The sequence below is a fragment of the Oryzias latipes genome, chromosome 23 (assembly GCF_002234675.1).
Source record: "Oryzias latipes chromosome 23, ASM223467v1".
NCBI lineage: Eukaryota > Metazoa > Chordata > Actinopteri > Beloniformes > Adrianichthyidae > Oryzias > Oryzias latipes.
In genome coordinates, this window is record NC_019881.2 from 17,083,231 (window position 1) to 17,105,618 (window position 22,388).

The 22,388-nt window shown below is 39.5% G+C and overlaps 3 protein-coding genes across 7 annotated transcripts; 2 read left to right on the forward strand and 1 right to left on the reverse strand.

Moving 5' to 3' along the window:
- Window positions 1-179: 179 nt before the first annotated feature.
- On the forward strand, window positions 180-6,490 carry LOC101157905 (poly [ADP-ribose] polymerase 12-like). The gene is made up of 10 exons (XM_004083174.4): window positions 180-282; window positions 938-1,047; window positions 1,161-1,353; window positions 1,509-1,653; window positions 2,216-2,348; window positions 2,454-2,574; window positions 2,651-2,729; window positions 3,678-3,780; window positions 3,858-3,975; window positions 5,816-6,490. Exons 1-10 carry the CDS (start codon window positions 267-269, stop codon window positions 5,875-5,877), a joined length of 1,080 nt encoding a protein of 359 aa, XP_004083222.1. The 5' UTR covers window positions 180-266; the 3' UTR covers window positions 5,878-6,490.
- Window positions 6,491-7,667: 1,177 nt separating this feature from the next.
- Window positions 7,668-11,239, forward strand: LOC101158157 (poly [ADP-ribose] polymerase 12). 4 transcript variants are annotated; one of them, XM_020714078.2, is made up of 10 exons: window positions 7,672-7,973; window positions 8,058-8,089; window positions 8,355-8,489; window positions 9,200-9,344; window positions 9,410-9,521; window positions 9,585-9,663; window positions 9,753-9,858; window positions 10,322-10,427; window positions 10,501-10,582; window positions 10,702-11,239. In XM_020714078.2, the coding sequence occupies exons 3-10, from the start codon at window positions 8,365-8,367 to the stop codon at window positions 10,745-10,747; spliced, it is 801 nt and encodes a 266-aa protein (XP_020569737.1). In that variant the 5' UTR covers window positions 7,672-7,973; window positions 8,058-8,089; window positions 8,355-8,364; the 3' UTR covers window positions 10,748-11,239. The 4 variants fall into 4 exon arrangements, with proteins under 4 accessions (XP_020569738.1, XP_020569737.1, XP_011489469.1 ...); XM_020714079.2 differs by having other exon boundaries at window positions 7,668-8,089; window positions 9,753-9,862; XM_011491167.3 differs by having other exon boundaries at window positions 7,672-8,089.
- On the reverse strand, window positions 11,235-22,083 carry scyl2 (SCY1 like pseudokinase 2). Of its 2 annotated transcripts, XM_011491169.3 has the most exons (19): window positions 21,937-22,083; window positions 20,844-21,040; window positions 20,545-20,702; window positions 19,354-19,498; window positions 18,836-18,985; window positions 18,522-18,743; window positions 17,808-17,924; window positions 17,592-17,717; window positions 17,323-17,499; window positions 17,124-17,135; window positions 16,807-16,929; window positions 15,197-15,310; window positions 14,935-15,067; window positions 14,723-14,841; window positions 14,533-14,633; window positions 13,914-13,983; window positions 13,759-13,836; window positions 13,561-13,683; window positions 11,235-13,480 (listed from the first exon to the last, which is right to left on the reverse strand). In XM_011491169.3, the coding sequence occupies exons 2-19, from the start codon at window positions 21,018-21,020 to the stop codon at window positions 12,848-12,850; spliced, it is 2,778 nt and encodes a 925-aa protein (XP_011489471.1). In that variant the 5' UTR covers window positions 21,021-21,040; window positions 21,937-22,083; the 3' UTR covers window positions 11,235-12,847. The 2 variants fall into 2 exon arrangements, with proteins under 2 accessions (XP_011489471.1, XP_011489472.1); XM_011491170.3 differs by lacking the exon at window positions 17,124-17,135.
- Window positions 22,084-22,388: the final 305 nt, after the last annotated feature.

A 22,388-nucleotide genomic window follows, 5' to 3' on the forward strand; every position in this document is an offset into this window, starting at 1 on the left:
TATTTTCTTCTGGGTTGCTTATTTTTTATTTATTTATTTATTTTTATTTTTTGGTCAAATATGGAGATTGTTGCAAAAAAGATTTGGATAATGTGGTAGAAAAGCTTTGTTTTTTATTTGTTTTTATTTTCTTTGTGTTGTGTTGTTGGACTTGTTTCCACCACATGTTTATAAGTGGGCGGGGCTTCCTTCTCACCGTCAGATTCATAGACGGCATTTAGAAACGGCATGTGGAAAGGAAATCGAAAGTCTTTTTTAAAGCAGCGATGGCGACTGCTTACGGTAATGCACTTTTAAATTTGACTTTTGAATAACCTTTAAATTGTTTATGACATTTATTTTGGAAAAAAATGAATACGTTTTTACGTAAACATATATTCTTACTTAACTTTGTTGTCTTTTGTTTAATTTCAGTATGTCTCTAGATGATTTGAGTATAAAACAAAGTATAAAATGATCATTTTAAAAATAAGTCCGCAATAAATTAAAAATTGAATTAGATTAATATCATCAGAATATCCGGGGTTGTTTTTTTTTGTCAATCAATACTTTGACGTGAACAATTTTAGTTTCGTTTTTGTCCGTAGAACGTAAAACTTGGACTAACTTTTAGTTTCTGAGTTTCTCAGGAAATTTCTATAGTATAAAAAATATTCAAACCTTAATCGTAGTTGTTATATATATTTGTTTTAATGAATTTCTCACAAAAGATACTGTTTAGCGACAATGATTAGATGTTTAATTTATACCAGCAGGGGGCAGCAAAGTAAATGATTTAGACAGAGACCCCGTAAATCTGCATATCTGGGGCCTCTAGGTGTCTTACAAAGCCATTGTGTACATTAAACACAAATTTGATGTACTCACCTTCTTTCCATTCTGCACCACAAGAAACTAAAATCATGTTCTTTGAAATTTTATTTGATTAATTTTCCAGATTCTGCTGATGATTTGAGTGGGAGTGATATTTATCAGTCTGAGCCTGACAGTGACACATACTCGATTGACAGTGACAAAAACTCGATTGACAGTGATGACAGAAATCAGGTATGTTTACTTTGTTTGTTTTTTTGAGAAAATGAAAAGAGGATGAAAAGTCACAAGAAACTCCTCGTTAACTCTGTTTGCACAAGAGGTAAACATATAATTTATATTTTAAGGGTAAGGACATAAAACCCTGCAAATATTACAATAAAGGTTACTGCAAGAATGGGAAAGCCTGCTCCTACTCGCACATCTGCAAGTATTTTGTAAAAGGAAACTGCCGCTACGGATCCAAATGTAGACTTAACCACACTGTTGGTGGCGGGGCTCCTTCTGGAAAAAGCAGATCTCAAAGTGAACCAACAAGCTGTAAGAAAGTTTTTCTATTATGATGTCTCGTACAATAATTGGTTAGTTGCTTTAAAATGGCTTAGATTGTTCTCTTTGTTTTTGCTGTTGTGTCTTTCTTCTTGTATACCTAAATGTTGAAATTTAGGACGTCTAAGTTTTTTATTTGCATTCAGGTCCAAAACTTACTGACGGCCGATACTACCAGTGGCAGCTAAATGGTGGAAATGGTTGGAAAGACATTGAAAATGATCACATCCTTGAGGCCCAGTACTCGCTGCCGCACACCAAAAGTATAAAAATCTACAACACAAAATATGGGTAAGAGAGAGCATATAAATTCAAGTGCTTTCTTTGTTATTATGTCTTTATTCAAGTTGTTGGGAATGTGGAGCAGGCAAAAATATGCAGTTTGAAAAAAACATTTGTAGCAGTGACGTAGGTGCTTTATAGCCAGTGGGCCACAAGCTCCTTGCTCTGCTCTATTCTGATGCATCCACTTGTAAATGAAGGGACTCATTAACATCTTTCTTTTCCCTGTTCGAGCCGGCATCTGGCTCAAAACGGTACTGCTGGATAGCTCAGATATTGATCACCATGTTTGTTGTACCACTAATGTTAGGTTGGGGGGTATGAGAGGCTGTAAGCGAGTGGGAGAACGTGTAAAACAGAGGGCTGTCGGGATGCAGGGGCGGGCTTACCTCACGGCAGAAGTCCCGCCCACAACTCAGAGTTGAATTTCTAATGAACTACTGCCCCTCTGCAGAAACTATGTCCCATAAAACAACATTTTGGCTAAAAATCATAATTAAAAGACCACTGAGAATGTTTGAAAGGCTGATCATAGTGCAACTTTAATTTTTCCTTTGTTTTGTCTCTGCAGGGCTGTGAGCATTGATTTTAGAAGGATTGCAGTGTATGGAAAGAATGTGAGAGTGAGGCGTTTGGATGACGGTAACACTGTGTGGGCGTGGTACTGCTTACTGCGACGTAAGTGGATCAAGTATGGAGAAAAAGTGAGGGACTGCCCCATTTGTTTGTTTTTAAATTTACCTGAATTATTTTTAACTAAAACTCAAATTAGCTCCAGATTTGTATAAAGGTTGTTGTGTTGTTGTCAGAATTCAGCAGGCGACCCCTGTCCAGTGAAGAGCTCTGACATAGAGAAGAGGTTCCAGAGTAACCCATCAGGCTCTTTCTCATTCAGTATCGGCGGTCAAACAGTGGAGATTAGATTCAGAGGTGAAACTTTTTCATTTGTTGAATTGAATTCACCATCATACTGTACATTTCTTTAACCTGTTACATCCTTTGTCAGGTATGTTTCAAGTTGGTCAAAGCAAAAAGAGGAAAGTCGCTCGACGGCCGCTGTTCAGAAACCAGCAGATGACCAAACAGTGAGTGTGTGTGTGTGTGTGTGTGTGGGGGGGGGGGGGGGTTAGATGTTATAGCTGGGCATCTAATACCAAATCATTTCTAAAACATCAGTAAATATAGTAACCAATCATGATGATGATGTGGGAGTATTTAAACCCGAGCTGGACGTTCTCAGCCAATCAGGTGCTCTGTACAATTTGGGCTCCAACCTCCCTCAATGCCCCAGCATAAAAGTAAAATGACTTTCTGTGCCAAACAATATAACACTGAGCTTCTAAATTAAATTAAAACACTTTTGGTTTTTCTACGGAGCCCCTAAAGGGACACCAGGGTAAAATAAATGAAAAAGTACTCGTTTCTCGTGTGCAGTAGATGGTAACCGATGGGTGTCGAAGTACCTGGTGCTGCCTGCCAGCGATTGAGGATCAGAGCTTCTCTGTTGTGCCTGTCGGGCGGCGCTGCCGAGAGAGAGCGATGAGTTCAGGAAAATCTTGAAAAAAATGAGCGTTTTAAAAACATCTATGACAAATTTTAAATCTTAATTATCATGTTCATGAAAGTGGAAAAATTGTCACGTTTTTACTAGATGTTATTCTCAATCTAATGTCAAATCAGCTGATAAGGAAACTCTGATGACCCAGCATTCTAGCAGCATTTAAACGCATCATCTACACAGAAATCTGAAGATGTGAAGGGAATCTAGCAACCTCTTGTGCACTTTAAACTATGATCTGTGTGTAATTGTGGTTTTTGATATTCAAGTGTACACGTGAATATACAATTACAAGTACACACAGTTACGCACCAAATGTATTTGATGAGTTACAAATCAAGAATTACACACACATAAATCCGGAGTCTATTTTCTTTTCTTGTGAGTCTAACTTCTGACAAAAACTTTATTTGAATATTTAATGAGAACTCTAACTTTTATGGTTTTTGTTTGTTTGTTTGTTTGTTTGTTTTAGATCTGGCCAAGCAGCCTCATTGCTTTCCAGGCCTAATTTGGGCTCCAAGCCACAGTGGGAATTCAAAGGAGACTCAGGAAAATGGCACATTTTCAAATCTAGGGTAGGACACCTTTGGAGTCAGGTTTTAGTGGAGGTATTTTGTTGATTCATAGCTGTTTAAATCCACTGTTTCAACAGGCAGGCTCTACTGCATGCTCCATAAGCAGTGATGACATTGAAAGAAGGTACCAGCAAAATCCTAGAGACCGCATGAACTTCAGAGTACAGGGACAAGATTACCAGCTGGACTTAGGAGGTTAGCTTTACTTTAAATCCATTATTTGAAAGTAAATAACTAAATGGTGAATGCCGTATACTTATATAGCGCTTTTCTACCTTCCTCAAAGGCCCTAAGCGCTTTACAGTCAAAGTCCAAATCAAACATTCACACACACATTCACACACTGATGGCGGCTCCGCTGCCGAACACTGGCACCAACCTTCCACCAGGGGGGTATTCCAGGAAGCATGTTTAAACTAGCCTGACTTTAACCCTGAACTCTGGCTGAAATCCGCCTGAACTTGCTTACTCGGGGTATGTCGGTTCCAAAAGACCGGATATGAGTTAGCGTAATTACGCTCGACTTGGTAACCCTGGGTTAATGCACGGGTATGTTAAGTACATAAAGACATTCTCAATGGATCGCCGATTTCTGGAGTCACCATGGAAACGCGTGGAAAAAAAGAAAGCGCTGTACTTCGGTGAGACGGAGTCTGAGGTTTTTAATGATGGCGTATGAAGATTATACGTCCATCAAAAAAGTAACATGGCTGCATCAGCAAAAGAAAGAGTTTCTGCTTGTAGTAGAAGAACAGAGAACGTAAACGCATGAGTTTCTGATCTTATTTCCATTTTCCTTGTGAGGCATATATATGTATATAAATATAACTTATCCAATTTTGCCACCTTAAATGAATTACTTCTATGGTAACAAATAATTGAGTTAAATTTAATCAACCTAATTTCCTACGTCTATAAAACTCAATAATTGTTTATACAACTCAAATTTATGTATTTATCTAACTAAATGTCATATTACTCCAATTCAACTAATATTTTTTCCACCTTAATTAATTATAATTATTGATCTCTCATATGTCTAAGTATGAGCCGGCAGATATGCTCATTTTTATAACAATAAAAAGGACGGGAAAAAAATGCATGTTGTGCACAAATTCATTCAAGAATTTTCCATCATTGTCATTATGGTAAATGTCAGTAGGGGTGCTATATAAACTCATCATCCTCTCCTTCACTCTCACTCATGGTGCAGAGACCTAAGCACAGTAGGACTAAACAACTCAGCAAAACATGGCACAACACAGTAAAACAGCTAAACAACTAAACACATTTGGTCAAAAACCCACACTTAAACCAAACTCCGTCCAGATAGGCAAAGGAAATGGTATCCCACAATCCTTTGCGGTGCTGATCCAACAGCAGGACCAACGTTACACCTACTTAATTGAATTAATTTGAATGAAAGTAAAATAACTGTCTGAAAACTGCGTGTTATTTTTAAACTGATTTAACAAACAAATGATTTATCTTAACTGAAGCAAATAACTATGTTAGAAAAAAGTAAAAAAGTTTGATTTTCCAACATCCATATGTGATCTTATCACCCTCTCATGGTGGAAAAAGTATTATCTGAGCTTCTTCATCCACTAAATCCTCTTCAAATGGACACACCATGCTGCTTCACCTCTCTGTAAACAAACTAACCTTCAACTAAACCTGCTCCAGACCAGATTATGTTTAGAGCATGAGTTGCCATGGCAACATGACCTACCCTGAAACATACCTCCATTTCAGGAACCGAAAACTGAGGTTATCAACTTCCTTAGCCTCAAACTTACCGTGGTAGCTAGCATAACCTGCTTTCTGGAATACCCCCCAGGTGGGGTTCAGTGTCTTGCCCAAGGACACTTCAACACGGGCAAGGCGGGAATCCAACCTGCAATCTTCCAATCAGAGCTCGAGCGCCCTACTGCTAAAAAAAAAAATAAAGCTCTCCATTTATGTGATTTGATGATTATATAAGGAAGGATGTATAAATGTAAGGGTTAACAAGTGTTTGTGTTTGTTTTTTCAGCAATGACTCAGACCAACCTCAACACTATGCGTACTCGCAAGATCCAGCGTGTGTTGGTATGAGAAGAAAGACGAATTTTGTTGAAGGTTTCATAACAAATGTTTGGATTATTATTTAGATGAAAGTTCAGGCTGGACGGTTCAGGCTTACGTTAATTTCTCATAATGCACATTATCCCTTACAGAATACAGTTCAACATAACCGTTGGCTTTGATGTTTATGTGAGCTCAACAAATTGCCTCTAAAGATATGTTTGAATCTCTGAATGGTAAAGAGAATTGTGCACTTATGTTTAAAGGTGCTGAAGGTGTTTTTATTTTTAAATCCAAGAAAAAAATTACCAACATATATGAAATTGTTTACAGAAGTGTGTAAGCCATCCTGGTTATGTCCGAATTCCCTCACTGTTTAGTGCATTATATAGGGCGTTTTTGCCTTTTTATGTTGTACCGTATCTACAATTCCAAAATCCAGTGCCCAAGAAATTTCCCATAAGTCTCTGCGAAAGTCTGGTGAGCATTGATGCTCAGTAGATTGGAGAATATAGACCATAATGCATAGTTTGAAGGATTTGTCACTTGAAAAATATTTGTTTACTTTAATTTTTTTCATAAATTATCCAGGTTTTGATCATCAGAACACAGTAGATTCATAAATAGTCTTTATAAAATGTTTTCAGCAAATGGGTGACATCATATTTGCTTTTTTTTTTTTCTTTTTTAAAAGAAGAAAAAAAGTAGTGAACGTGGTGTCTGAATTGGGGGGTTAGGGGTTAGGGAGTCGTTGGGGAGATTCGGACACAGCCCCTGTCTCTTTTCATGTAATGAAACTATATGTAATATACTGTAGATTTTCAATTCAAGGGCCTTTATCCAGCAATAACAATTCTTTGAGCTTTTATCTGTATTGTACTGTTCATTCCTCACGAAAAGAAACCCAAAGTAGTATTTTGATGCGTTCACACATGTCGTAGTATTCCTCTAAAAAACCTGCTTTCTGAGCACCAGCCCCTCCCAACCCACGGAGACGAGCGGGTTCTCACATTGTGATGTAGAGAAGTGAGAACCGCCCCTTCCAGGAAGAGTCTGTGCTGCCAGCTCCGCCCCCAATCAAACACACTCTCTCCACAGAGCTGGTGGTGTTTGGCAAAGACTCTTTGCTTTTATATGCACATCCATCTTTGTAAAAGTTCAGATGTTGCTTGCTTTTGTTTTGTGGGCGAGACGCAGACACACTGCCGAGGCCGACTCTGGTTTGACGTCATGAAATGGCGACACCCACAAGGAGCAAAAACAGAAATTGAGTCGTTGGAAAATAACTCAGGAAAATAACAAATATTTAATAAAAGATGTGTTCTTTTGTCTGCCAAAGGTAATATATAATCATATACATGAATATTGTTTACTATAAAAGGCTTAAGAATAACATGGTACAGGCGCTTTAAGTGCCAATTGAAGGTGTTGGTTTATTTTCACTTTATGCTTCATGAGTTGAAAATTACCCCAAAGTGTCCCGTTTACCAATAATACCTCAATGTTCCACCCTTGTCTAAGGTCATTGTACTAATATAGTCAAAGTTTAACAGAAACAAGCTGCCCTAATCACACGTTTAGATAGTAGCAGTGAAAAATCCCAATCATTGTCTTTCTTGGTTTTTGATTTCTGTGAAAGACATTTATTCTGAACATTTAATCAAATTATCCCCTTTATATGTGCTTCTTTGATTTAAAGGGGGAAATGTCAGTCAAACTGAAAATGATTGTTTTCTGCTTTTGTTTTAAAATGAATAAAGCTGATTTGAATAGATCTCTGATTGTGTGTTTCTCAATCTGTCATCACAAAAATGCAATTTTTTTTTCATATTTTTCATAATTAAATACATTAAGGCTGACTCTGGTGTGCCTGTAATGGAGGCGAAGGGGGTTAAAACACATGACAAGAACAAAAATCGAAACAGAAAGTGAACCATCCTCACAAGGAATGCATAGTTGAGCATTTGGGTCGTGTCTATTTTTGTTTGGTATGTAATGCTCGAGGATAATCTGCGCTCCCTTTTCTGAGAAGGAAAAGAATCAACTTTTATTGCTCGTCTTTCTGGACTGACTTTTGTATTCCAGCTGGGTGTGTCAAGCATTGGTTGAAAGCAAAAAAAAAAAGGGTGAGCTGACTCCAACGTGTGGATTATGGATTAGTAACTGAATTACAGTGAATTCTGTTCATTTTTTTTGACCCCGTCAACTAGATTTACTTTGTGGGGAATTTCCCTAGATGATGGTAAGTCTGCTGGTCCACACACAACTCGCTGAAGTAAACCTACCTTGTTTTGTACGTTAGCTTTTATGTCGAGCAGTACAGTAAAAAAGAGGAAGGCTACTGCTTTGGAACTGGTGATTTGTATCTGACCTTTTCTTTTTTTTCATAATTCATATTCCAAGAGATTTTAATGAAGAATTGTATCCAGCCAAAGAAAATCATTAAAGCTAACAGTGAGGACAAATCTAAGGCAGTATTTGAGTAAAAAGGTTTTTTTTTGTTACAGAGGTAGTAGCATGAAGTATTTTGAGTGGCAGCTGCTGGTTGAAAATCGGTGGCAGAGGATCGACAACGACCATGTCATCGAGGCTCACTACTGCCAGCCTGGAGCCAAGGGAATTACCATCAACACAAGCATGGGGTCAGAAGAGTTCAACTTTTCATCAGATCCTTCACAAACTCTGGTTAAAACCCTTGTGCTATCCTATGGGGTCCAGATGACCATTGACGTGTTACTCCAACCATGACAAAGGTGGAAAGATTTCATGTAATCCATGGACACCAGTGAAGATCACAAATCATTGAAGAAAAAAGGTTCAGCGCACTGTCTAGTGGGTCTAGATGACCCAACTTCCAATGGTAAAATGCCTAGGATAGCACAAGGGTTAATTTAAAGTAAATCAAAATTCTCAAAAACATAAACATTGACATAAATTATTTTAAAGACAGTAGTCAATGGAGTGAGCTGTGTAGTATCTGGCTCAAAACTGTACGGCTGATTAGCTCCAATATTGCTCGCCATTTTTGTTGCACAGCTAATGTTAGATCAGGGGGCGTGAGGGGCTGTACGCTAGCGGGAGAGGGTGTTAACAAAAGAATGATGGGAAATGATGGCAGGCTTACCAGCGGTCTGACCTACAACTCGAGCAAATTTCTGGTGAACTACTGCCGCTCTGCAGAAACTATGCCCTAAAAAAACCCGACAGTTTTCATATTTATTTTAACTAATAACTGCATAATGCTAACTAAAAGACCACTGGGTACGCTTTTACAATAGATCAAAAAATGATCGGAGTAGGAAAAACTAAAAGGAAACAAATGCTTTTTATTCATTCTTTTGCTTTTTTATAGAAAGATATTCATAGATTTTGACACATTGGAGACATCGAATGAAGATTTCCGAGTTCAGAGACTCTGCCTCCTGCCTTCTGACCAAGAAGAAGAAGTGGGCTGGTATTTCAGGGATGACCACCTGTGGTGTGAATATGGATCCAAGGTGAGGAAGGGTCTTCTGGTTTATCAGATTTTGTAGAGAGTTGACTCATTTCTCCTCACATTAAGGGCCCCGGCACGTCCATCAGCAGTAAAGACATCGAGCATCACTTCACTTTGTATCCTCAGGGGAGCCTCAGGTTTACCGTGGGTTCCAACGGCTACTCAATGGATTTTTCCAGTAAGTGACATGGATGTTTGTTATAACTGTTGGTACAAGTAAATCATGGTGTTTTTCTTTTAGCTATGACCCAAAAAAACCTCGTCACAGGCTTGCAGAGGAATATTCGCAGGCGTCCAAAATTCCCCTCCAACACTGCGGGGTGAGATTCCTTCATGAATGCATTCCTAAAAGATTCTTGGAGAAATTAATTTAAGCAAGCTTAGAGTCCTGTCATGTCCCTGGATGCAGACTTTACACCACCACAGTCCTGGCTGGGCCAACTCAGCTGTCTGCGCCAGGCTCTAAGTGGGAGTTTATGGGAGATCAGGGGCAGTGGACAGAATATCAGGCACATGTACGTATGTATACCTTCTCATTGATCCTGTGCTTCATGTTCTACCATATTCCTGGACTGCAAGGACCAGACTGCTTAACAATTTATTTTTTCTTTTCAAACATTTCCCCCGCCACATACTCAAAAACCCACAAAATTTTTAAGTAACACCCTCTCAAAATGAATTTTGGCCAAAAAATGAGGACATCATAGCGGGAGAAACCATTAAGAAAAGTGGATGGGGCCAGAAAATTTTTTAAAATCCACAAATGAAACCAAAACACACGACTCAGGGGCATCCAAAAGAAACTTTGAAATTATTGTGGGACAGCCGCAGGACCTACCTAAATTAAAATGGATAACTGCACTTCTGTACATGATCCATATTATTTGATTGAAAGTAAACTGAACTTAGTTTATGCTCCAGAGCAAAGTGGTAGCACGGCGTTTTTCTCAGTTTGTGTTTTTGTTTGCTTTTGTGCAGATCTGCTCATGCGACAGCTCCGATATAGAACGAGAATACAAGCTGAACCCACAGGGCAAGCTCCACTTCACCACCCACAAATACTCATACACACTGGATTTTTCAAGTATTGTTCACACACAGCATGAACGTGTTTGCTTTTCTAATAGTCAGAGGTTTAATGCCATGTTTTATCACAGGAATGTGTCAAGTCAACCATGTTTTTGGGACAACTAGAGCAGTGAGGAGGACTGCTGGCTCTAGAGTACAACCAGGCAACAGGTCAGGATTTATTTCTTCTGTTTGATGTTGGGAAAAATAAATAAATGTCCAATAAAGAAATATATATATATATATACATCCAACATTTCTCTAATGTGGATAAATCTCCTTCATTGTAGGAAAACCCGTGTAGCATTTCCAGTCAGGACATTGAACTCCAGCTGACTTTTGACACCACGGACTTCAGCTTCAAACGGACATTTTTGAAAGTATTGAAACTTTGATTTTTTTTTTTAACATCTGCACTAAATCATGTGTTTTTGTGGCCATGACTCAGAGGAACCTGTCCACAAACACGGGCAGAGCTGGGAGAAGAACTCAGCAGTGAATGAGAGGATGAACGTCCTGTCTCAAAACCCTAATATTTCCTTTATAAACAAGATCTCTACTCGTTTGGTGCATTTACAGCTTAAGTTACTTTAATATCTAACACACGATGAAACAATCTAATTTAAATCTTTATCTAAACTATGTATATTTTTGCTGTTTTAACCAGAAACACTGATATTTCTCTCAAATTAAAATGTAAAATAATTCATTCATAGGTCTATTTGACTACATAAATAGATGTATTTGTCATGATTTTTCTCCCCTTTGTAAATAAAAGTTCCTATTAGGTGTGATCAATCTAACGAATAAAGACAATTTTCTATGGAATATTTTATTGTGTACTTTTTATATATATATATATATGTACAGATCTTCAGTGAACCACCTTAGAAACCAGAATCTTCACACATAAAACAAAGCTCACACTTCACAAACATGACAGCAGAATACAAATGTTCCAGTAGAAGAATAGGAATCAGTTTTCAGCTTTGAGGTCAAAATATGCGACAAAGGCTCTGATGAAGTCGAAACGCGCTCACGTTGATCGAAAATCCTCCACAGACAACACATTTCTAGTCTGGTGACGTCATGAACGAGTGAATGGACAGCAAGCAGATTTCCGTGAGGCAAAAAAAAAACAAAAAAAAAACACTTTACAATCCATGTTGTTGACAACAGTCATCAGCAGAAACGGCGTGAGCAAGGTGCATCTAAAATTAAAAAAAACTTCAAATTTACACCAAACGATCACTAAAAGCTAATTTGATGGATTTTTGAAACTATTATTGAGTTGATAGTTAAAAAAAAGGACTTGCAGAGTAATTTTAGTCCATCGATTCCTCAGATTTATTGCACTGGACTCATTTAAGGCCTCTTTACCGTTTACACAGGAACATAAGAAACACACTAGATGTTCACATTTTGTGTTGACTTGAATTCCATAAATTTAGCAGATGAATACATAAAACATATCTTCAAAGTAATCAACTAGAATTATTACTTTCAAGAGTAAAATAAATTTAAATATTTAATTTATTACAAAACCTGCAAAAAAAAAAAAAAAAAAAAAAAAAAAAGCAGCTAATTTCACAAAAAGAGTAACAAATCCCTGTGTCTACTTCTATGCACGTACCTTTGTAAGGCACAACAAACAGTGCAGGTGCTGGCATGAGCATCACAGCTGTAACAGCCGCTGCACGCATCACCCTCTACTACCTTCATCTGCAGTTCTTCATGCAGAAAAAAAGAAAACAAATCTATTTGGTTTGATTATTGGCAAATTCTAAAATTAACGTTTCTTTATAGAACTCTAAATGAAGAAATTGAATGATAAGAAGGGAATTTTCAAACAAGAAAAAAAAAGGTCCTGATGTTGGGGAAGATGAGTTGCCATGGAGATAAACAGTGCGATTTTGTTGTATTTATTCTGTAACTGCTTCAGATTCACCCTCAGGATGTAAATCATTGATTCCCGTTTAGTCAAAGCTACTTTTCAAGTCCCTTTGGATTTAGACCGTCGGGGTGATCTGTTTTGAAGCCTCTGATCTCTTTGCATGCAGCAGATTCTACAGAGCAGGGTAGCTAAAAAAGGAGCAGACTAGGAAATGAAGATGCTAGATGTTTTTCTGTAAAATTAAACGTCTTTTAAAACTAAAAATAACTTAAGCTCAATTCAACTCATCTGGACTTGCAAGAATGTAAAGTAGAAAAGAGTAGGAAACCCCCAGCCTTTAAAGAACACAGCATAGAAGAAGCGTCTGTCCCTCTTGGTCAAGTAGAAATGGAATTTGGGTGAAGGTTCAGTTGCCAGCAGGCTGTGAGTACAAGACTTTATATTCAAGTGAAGTTTAAAATACTAAACAGACAGCCTGTTCTCCACTTTTGTTCTGGGAGACGGCAAAGCTCTTCTGTCCGTGGTCATCGACTCAACATTCTTTAGCCAAACAAGTCCTTCAGGTCATTGTTCGCAGATGCACTGTGTTTGACCCCAGCCTGGTTCATGGCAGGAGCAGCAGCTGGTTGAGAAAAGTTCTGCGGGCTGAAGAAAGGGTTTGCTTGCATCCCAAAGCCACTAGACGCCCCTCCCATACCTACTGGCACATTCTGCATCTGAGTCTGAGGGCTCTGGGTTGCACCGAACTGACTGAGCCATGGGCTGCCGTTTCCAGGAGGAGCTTTGGGGCCCATTTGGTTGAGAGGAACTTTGGGCTTGCTGGGTGTAAAAAGGTTGTCCAAAGCGGACATGTCTGGAGCTTTGCTCATGGACCCAGATGGTCCTTGGTTATGCGCCAGGGCTCCGAAGTTCGGGGTGCTGGTTGTGGCCGCCATTCCGCTGTAGAGGTTGGGGCCCGAGGGCCGCATGCCCATTCCCATACCTCCAGTCTGGAAGCCCAAAGTCGGGTTGAAACCATTGGGGACGGGGGGGCCCATGGATCCAACCACGGGAGTAGCAGAGGGGAAGGCAGGCATGGTGGGACCTGGCACTGGAGCGGGCCGCACCGTGTTGGCCAAGGACAAGTTGTCTATTGCCGTCATGCTGTTGAAAAGGCTGCTGGTCAGATCCTTGGTCTGCAACAGAAACAGCTGATTAATCGTCTAATGTCATTAGCGTTTTGAGGAACGTTTTTTTATTTTATTTTAGATCTCACCTGTGAGCTAGAGGTGGAGGCGGCTTTGACCGCCTGTGGCGCCAACGGCTGCTGGCTCCTTAGTTTAGCTGCCTGCTCCTGCTCCTTGGCCAACCTCTGCTTCTCCTCCAGAGTCAGAGACACCTACCATCCAAAGCAGACTAGTTTAGACAACGCTTCCTAACAAAGAGATAAAGCTGCTTAATGTCGGCTGCCTACTCGATTAGGCTGTGAGGTGGGGGCAGCAGACCCATTTTCTTTTCCATTCACACCCGAGCTCCCAAAGATGTCATCAATCTGACATGGACGGATTGGAATCAGTGACAGAAAACCTTTTTATTGCAGTCAGTGAGTGCAGCTTCCCATCCTCTTACCTGGTTACCAGAACTAGGGGGGCTCTTGATTTCTTCTGATTGATTCAGTGGATTTGAGATATTAAGACTCCTGTCGGACAAAGTAAAACAGAATGAAGTCAGATGCAAGGTTGGTAAAAATCACAAAATATTTACTGAAATAAACAAATTCTGAATTTGAATGTTTTATATCATTTAGTTGAATGTTGTTATTTTGTTGTATTGTAATAATCTTGCCAGACTTTTGATGAAGTTTAATGCTCTGGTGTCTTACTTGTCCAGTTAGTGATAGATATGTTTTACTTTTTGTGAGTCTGCCAAAATACCTGTTTGTTAGCCATGATAACAAACACTATTTAAGTTATAAGAAGTGGATTTCTTTCCTGCTACTTTCAATTTTAAATAGAAATTGAGCATCTGAAACTGATTTTTAATTGACTTGTGTTGAATATGTGAAATTAATAATTAAAACCAAATTGATTCAGTAGTTCGGCAGTATTCTTAACTGGAATCTATCAACCGTTATTAATTTGTGTTATCTCAAACATTGAAGTAATTGGAGAGAAAAAACAACAAATCCCATAACCCTTTATGACAGTTTTCGTTTTAAAGAATGAGTGAATCAGTTTGAGACAGACACCTCTGCTGCTCCTGCATGGCATGCAGCTGCTCCAGCTTGGTCTTGTGTTCAGCCTCCATGCGGTTCAGCATCTCGCGGATAACCACCATGAAGGAATTAAACTGAAATGTTTAAATACTAAAATTAAACAAACAGAAAACTGTAGAGGTACGGTAATCACAAATATTAAAGCTGTTTATCTGTGTTGTACCTGGTTAAGATTGAGGTTATTATCTATACTAAGGGAGACCAGGTGAGGCAAACTTTTAGTGGCCAGATGCTCTTTGGGGATGCCAAGTTTCTTGTGGCTAAAGGTGCACTTATAGATTCCTAAAAACAAACAAAAAAGGAGCAAGTCAAACAAGTTTTATTCAAGAAAACAAACATTCTTAATAATAAAACTGATTTTTAGGGTTTGTTTACCTAAAATGCCCATGAGAACAGCAGGTTCTCTAGAAGGGATTTGTTGTAGGAAGGGCAGGATCTCATCAATGACAAACCATTTGTCCAGATATTCCAATATCTTCCCCAAACACACCAAAGAGTTCACTCGCACCTGCAAAAAGAAAACCACAAAATTGAAATATTGGTTAATAGAAATATACACTGTTAAAAGATTTGATATTTTAGGTGGGAAGAGAAACACAGAGGACTACACAAGGACACATCAGGAAGTATGACTCACAGCAAGAGAGGAGGTCTGGAGGCAGGCTGATTTGATCCGGGGGATGAGGGAATTCTTCATGGAGGGATAGTCTATCAGGTTTGCAAAGGATGGAATGATGTTCAAGCACAGCTCCTGCTCGGCAAAAGATGAGAGGATTTGAAATATGACAGCTCCTGTACGACTGTTCAAATGTTACAAACACCAAAAGGAGAAAACAGCACAACAGTGTGGCAACTAAAAGCACCTTATAAATTACATGATGAATGATTGTAACTCTACAGTGGTCCCTCGTCTATCATGGGAGTTATGTTCCAAAATTAACCCACAGTAAGCAAAATCCAAATAAATCAGCATTATTTTTTTACGATAGAAAAGTACTGGTAAGTCCAGTAATGTAGAATGAAACCAAAAATCTGCACGCGAGCAAATGTTTACATAGATTTTGGAAGATGGACACATTCTGGACAGGAGACAGGGCATGGAGGAAACTGAAAATGGTCTTTGGCGGATCAGAAAACAGAACATTTGGGGCGACAGTGGCTCAGGTGGTTGAGCGGGTCGTCCAATGATCGAAGGGTTGGCGGTTCGATCCCCGCTCCCACCAGCCAAAATGTCGTTGTGTCCTTGGGCAAGACACTTCACCCTCCTTGCCTCCAGTGTGGCTCCACTGGTGTGTGAATGCGCATGAATGATCCCGGTGATGGTCAGAGGGACCGTAGGCGCGAAATGGCAGCCACGCCTCTGTCAGTCCGCCCCAGGGCAGCTGTGGCTACAACCGTAGCTTACCATCACCAAGTATGAATGAGGAGTGAATGAATAATGGACATAATGTAAGCGCTTTGGGTGTCTTGAAAAGCGCAGATAAATCCAATCCATTATTATTATTATTATTATAACATAATGTGCTGTTAAAAAAGACCAAAGAAAATTGGCACAACTGCAAGGCTGTGAAATTTGAACCATATTATGAGGAGGATCACTGTTTTGAAATAATAACTCTGTAGATTTGTATGTTGCCAAACTTCCCAATGAAAATAGTGTTTTTAACTTGTACAAGTCGACATTATTTCATTAGGGAGGACATATAAAAAGAAAAATACGTCGGTCCTTCAACAGCAAACCACAAGCTCTGTGCTCCGCTCCATTCTGATGCATCCACTTGCAGACAAATAGATTCAGTTACGTCTTTGTTTTTTACTCATCTGAGCTGGCATCGGGCTTAAAACTGTACGGCTGGATCGATCCAATATTGCTCGCCATTTTTGTTGCACTGGTAATGTTATGTTGGGGTTGTGAGAGGCTGGACGCTAGAAGGGGAGAGTGTAAACAGATGGATGACGGGAAGTAGAGTCGGGCTTACTCCGCGTCAATAGTCCCGCCCACAAATCAGAGGGTAATTACTGCAGATGAAAAATAGCCCTTTGGCTAACTCTGGCATATTGACAGAAATGTTTATTAATATGTGCTGTCCCCCCTATTCAAATAAATAAATAAAACTAGGAATAAACTACTGCCGCTTTGCAAAAATTGTCCTAGAAAGGCAACTGGGGACGCTTTGAAAATTGATCAAAAGATCATCAGAGTGGGACTTCAATGGGGTTTTATAACACAATTGCAGCGATCTTCACCTGGATTTGTATTGAAGGAGCCTCCACGGCTCTGTAGACCATCGGCAGCACGCTGTTCTTGATGTCCTCTGGTGGAGTTTTTGTCAGAAGAAGGTCCATTTTTTGCAGGAATATCAGCAAGATCTATACAGCATAAACAATGTTAAGAAAAGAAGATAAACTAAAAAAAAAGCAACAAAACATCAGCAAATACGCAACAGGAGGGTGGTGTTAGGGGAGTCAAGACAGATTACGGAAATGTTTAAAACAGACGGATGCTAGTAGCAAAGCAACATGACAAATACCAGCTCACATGCCACACAAACTAACCCACTCACCATATTACTAGCCTGAAGAGGCATGGGAAGAAAAATACAGAGAAACAACAACATGCTCTTTAGTGATGTTAAGTTCAGCTCATTTTCCATCATCACAAAACAAACGCATAATCAACGAGTTCAGCACCTCAAAAAAACCATAAAGAAAAGGCGTTGTGGGTGCAGGCACATGCAGCAAATCCTGCACAAACATATTCACCTGGACCGGCTCCTGCAGCTTGAAGACAGGCGAGAGGTCGGGCATGATGAGGCGCACATATTCCTCCTTAGTGCACTCCTCTGCGATCAGCAGCACATTTGGCAGCACAAAGGGAACCATGTCTGGATTGACAAACTCAGAAGTCAACGCTGGTAAGATTCGGTACACCACCACTCTCTGATGACAGAAGAGAAGAGAAAAAGCAAACGTAGAAAAAAAAAGGCAATAATGTACATTTACTTTGGATCTTAATAAGCAATCCCTTTTACCTTTGGTAGTTTGGGCAGAACTTTTGGGAGACCTTTGTAGAACTGGGACTTTTGCAGGTTGTCCCTCTGGAAAAGGGAGTCGAAGTACTGCAGAGTGACTGCGCCAACATCATCAAAGAAAGGGATCTAGATGTTCCGCAGAAACGAGAGGGTGGAGTCTCAGAGAAGCATAAACGGGAGTCAACTATGTGCGTGCTCATAAATGACGGGCCAAACCTTGGTTATCTGGTCTGCATCTGGCCGGACGTTTGGCGTGACACTCAGCAGCATCTTCGCATGCTCTCGCACCTCCTCGGGAATTTTGCCGAGCACTGTTGGACTCATGCTACTTAACTGTGATGTAACAGAATTGATATAAATATATAAATGACTGGAGTTGAAGAAAAAAAAAGGAAATTTACTATTTTTATGACTCCCTAAAACTGTCTCTTATTAAATATATAACGGATATTGTTGATTTCTGTGTTTTTAACATGTTCTTGTGGCATTTTTCTGATGGAGGATTAATATGAAGAAAATTAAGGTCAAAAAGGCATTTCTGAGTATTTCTTCATTAAAATCATTGTGAATCAGGAGCTGACGAAAAAAGCGTTTGAAAATAATTGCATTTTTGGGATAGAATTTAAGCTGGGTGGGCCACAAGCTCCCTGCTCCAAACTCTCAACAACAGGAAGGGGAAGGGGGGGGGGGGGGGGGGGTGTTCTATCAAACTTATGGTCCCACCCACAACTCAGAAGCAAATTTCTGATGAACTCCTGTCGCTCTGCAGAAACTATGTCCAAAAAAACCAACCGTATTTTTATTTAGCTAAAAACAGCATAGATGATCGGGGTAGGAATTTATACAGCAAAATAGGAAACTAGTTAGGTGACATTTACAAACTTCTGCTTTAATCTGGTAATGCGACAAAAGCCACACCTCTCTACTCACCTGGTCCAACTGCCGGCTGAAGCTCTTAAAAATGTCATGCTTGTTTACTTGGAAGACGGGCTTGCCCTCATTAAAAACGGCGTGCATGACGACCCCCAGAGAGTACATGTCAGAGGCGGAGTCACAACTAACAGAAAGTATGTACTCAGGAGCCAGATACTCTGGGTTGGGGAGGCAGAGTGGAGGAAGGTTGGGTTCCCACTCTTTGCACGTGTACTTTGGCTGAAAACATTAAGTAGGAAATAAAATAAAAAGAGTTTTTAAAAAAATGAGATTTACAAATCCAGGAAGAGTGGATTAACATGCACTCTTACCTCAGCATCTGAAGGGTTGGTGGAGGAGATGCTGAAGTCAAAGCCCATGATCTTCCAGGCTCCACTTTTATTAAGGATGATATTCTCTGGACATAGGTTGCCATGAACCATTTTGACCCCACTGTGGAGGAAAGATAAACCCTCTGAGATCTGAAAAGAGAGAAGAAATGTTTAAATTTATTTAAAAAAACAAAACTACAAATGCATCAAACTGCAAGCTATACAAATATTTATTAGGAGAAAAGCAAACAAATATTTATGAAAGAGACAAGAGGGGAACGATGGAATAAATATATATTTAGCTGGAGTGAAATCTATTTGGCATAAAAGCCTGTTAAACAGCATCTGGTTTAACTGGTTAAGAGAAGAAAAGCAGCAAATTAACATATATGTCTGCAGGAGGGGCCAACATAATGAAAAAACCTGCTAAACAACTATACTAGGAGGAAATGCTAACTTTTTTGTAGACATGATATTCTGGAAGAAGCTACGTAATAATAAAAAAGAGGGTTTCTAACCTGTAACAAGCCGTACTTGGTTTCCACGTCATAAAGTTTGTATTCCTTGATGTCTTTGGGCACGGGGCTAGGCAGGTTGTCCCATTGGCCCAACACATTAGACAGACTGGCAAACACTGGCTCTGTGCAGAATGCCAGGCAGTCTCTGAGGGCCAGAAGAGGAAAGGGCATCAGTGTCATTTGAAAGAAAAAACATCTGAATTTTAATCCAGACTTATTCTTGAAAAAAGACACAATGCAAAAGGTTTTAAACAATAATTTTAACCTTGAGCTGTTTGAATAAAAAAAGTAAGCAACAGACAGCCTTAAAGACCCACTCCAATCATATTTTGATCTATTTTAAAAGCATTTCTAGTCCTCTTTTAATTATAATTATGCTGTTTTTAGCCAAAAAGGGTAGTTTTCTAGGACATAGTTTCTGCAGGGCGGCAGGAGTTCATCAAAAATTCACTTCAGAGTTATGGGCAGGACCGTTGGTGTGGCGCTAACCACCCCCTTCCTCTCCTCTCTGTTTACATGTGCGCCCAGTAGCTTACAACCCCTCAAAACCCCAACCATAGGGCATAGTTTCTGCAGAGCAGCAGTAGTTCACCAGAAATTTGCCTGAGTTGTGGGCGGGACCGCTGGCATGGAGTAAGCCTGCCATCATTTCCCATCATTCTTTTGTTTACATTCTCTCCTGCAAGCTTACAGCCCCTCACACCCCCAACATAGCATTAGGGGGCAAACAAAAATGGCGAGCAATACTGGAGGTATCCAGCCATACAGTTTTGTGCCAGATGCCAGCTTGGACAAGGAAAGAGAGGACGTACATGGAGTCGTCTACAAGTGGATGGTTCAGAATGGAGCAGAGCAGGGAGCTTGTGGCCCACCCAGCAGATTTTCTACATAACAAGTAAGCCCTTTTATAAATGGCGTTTCTTCATCAGCTCCTGATTCTCAACAAAAATAAAGAAATACTCAGAAATGCAATTTTAAGCTCGATTTTCTTTAAATATGTCCTCCACAATCAGAAAAATGTCACAAAAACACGTTAAAAACACAATTTTCACTGGAGTGGGTCTTTACCCTTAAGTAACCCCTTCGACAGACTCATGCTCACACACCAATGGCAAAAGAAAAACAGGAAGCCTTTGTTACACAACAGCCAAAAAAGAAAAAACCCACATAGTCTCAGTTTGGTTTTATCACCTTGATTCTTCCAGAGGATGCTGCACTGTCAAGAGACGGGGATGACGCAGTCTCGTCAGCTGTTGCACCCCTTTTTTCAACGAGTCAATTATTTGGTCCTTATCAAACTTCTGATACTTGTCAATCATCTTCTTATCAAACACAAACACTGCCACCTCCTGAGGAAGAGCAAACAATGATGTCAACAGTATATACATATTGATTCTTTAAAAAATATCCTGAGTGTCGCTCTTTGATGCTACATCTACTAATTTGTCTATTCTAGTCTAGAGCAAACTGTGATAAAGGAGACCACAAACCTGTTTGGTGGATTTCTTAGTGCCGTTATAAATCCTCCAGCACAGCCCAGGACCTCCGCTTGCAATATGCTTCCCAACCTCGAACTCCCGTGTCACTGGATTCCCCATAACGGCACTGGTGACATCCGCCGTTACCTTGGTAACGGTGCTTTTCAGTTTGTTCAGCATGGACTCCATCTTCAGGACTGACCTGGCAGCTGAGGGAACATGACAACAATGGCCATGAAGGGCCGGTGAGCAGTTTAATGAGTGCAGCTGTGAGTCACGATCAGACAAATATAGAGGGTTTTTTTTTTCCTTTGTTCTCTCAAGGAGATCCCTGCATTGTTTAGATAAACCCTCAACCATCCCATAAATGAATCCATTAAAAAGTATAAGAGACTATTAATGAGATGGACTTGAATACATTAAAGTGAGCATAGAAGTATGATCATTAAAAGTAAATCTGAAGCATTAAAAACTGCCTTCAAAACTGTGGAAATTATTTCTGACTACCGGTAAATACATTTAATTATACTCTTGGTATTTCACATTAAATTTAAAAACACGTAATGATTTGTATACTATGAATAGTATCAGTGTTTTCTAATAATCAATAATATTACAATGTATTGTAAATGGCTGAGTAATATCCACTTCACCTGTCCCTCGACAGGTTGTCAAGAACAAACACATAAAAGGAACTAGCAAACGAGAACAATGAGAAACAAAATTAAGGTGAAACATATTTATCGCTTAGCCTGACTGAGTTAGTTTCATTGCGAAATTCATTGATGTTAGCCAAGTTAGCTATATATATTAGCCTGAACGCACACAAAAATTACCTTGGCAACGGCAGAACCGTAATGACCTAATTATCCATTTCAAAAAACCCATGTTTTACCTCATAATCCACCAATGAAACTGACATCGCTGTTGAAGAACGCTGACTGCTGAGCCTGGCTTTCTCAGTGAGAGATCTTTAAAGACACGTACCTCGGCTAACTAAACTAGCAGCAGCGATGATGCGCAAGAAGTAAACAGAAGTCTTACACCTCAAGAACGACCATTTGGATGTAAAAGATGTGACTTTGAAGTCCTTAAATAGCCTTACCTTAATACACAATGAACTCTGGATTTGAGGTTTTGTTCAAAGTGGACGGTTGACACCACCGCTGTCAGTAAAGGCTGTGAAAAACAGCCCCCATGTCTCTAGGAGCATACGAAATGAATTAGCTTAGCTAAGGCTAGCAGAACACTTCCGGGTTTCCTCACGGAGTCAGGTGCTTTGACGTCATCAGACTTAACCATTTTGTTAATGAGAATCTACAAATATTTTAACAAAAAATAACGTTAAAAATTTTTAATTTTGGTTTTACAGACTGAAAATGTAATAAATGATGTTTATGTAAACATAAATGTCTGCCTTCTTTCCTTTTTTATTATGGTTTTTTATCACTTAATTGGATTCCATCGACTCTTTTTTGCCTGCTATGTGTTTGTGTTTATTTCAAACCCATAATACCGTGCAATATTCATTCACTCACAATATATTTGTATTGGCGA

Coding starts and splice junctions, on each gene's coding strand:
- scyl2 (XM_011491169.3), bottom strand. CDS start 21,020: ATGGAGTCCATGCTGAACAAACTGAAAAGCACCGTTACCAAGGTAACG. Junction 15,068..15,196: donor TCCAGACCTCCTCTCTTGCT/GTGAGTCATACT, acceptor TTCTTTTTGCAG/GTGCGAGTGAACTCTTTGGT. Junction 14,842..14,934: donor TGTTCTCATGGGCATTTTAG/GTAAACAAACCC, acceptor GTTTGTTTTTAG/GAATCTATAAGTGCACCTTT.
- LOC101158157 (XM_011491167.3), top strand. CDS start 8,365: ATGAAGTATTTTGAGTGGCAGCTGCTGGTTGAAAATCGGTGGCAGAGG. Junction 8,490..9,199: donor ACCATCAACACAAGCATGGG/GTCAGAAGAGTT, acceptor GCTTTTTTATAG/AAAGATATTCATAGATTTTG. Junction 10,583..10,701: donor AGAGTACAACCAGGCAACAG/GTCAGGATTTAT, acceptor CCTTCATTGTAG/GAAAACCCGTGTAGCATTTC.
- LOC101157905 (XM_004083174.4), top strand. Junction 1,654..2,215: donor ATCTACAACACAAAATATGG/GTAAGAGAGAGC, acceptor TTGTCTCTGCAG/GGCTGTGAGCATTGATTTTA. Junction 2,575..2,650: donor AGTGGAGATTAGATTCAGAG/GTGAAACTTTTT, acceptor ATCCTTTGTCAG/GTATGTTTCAAGTTGGTCAA.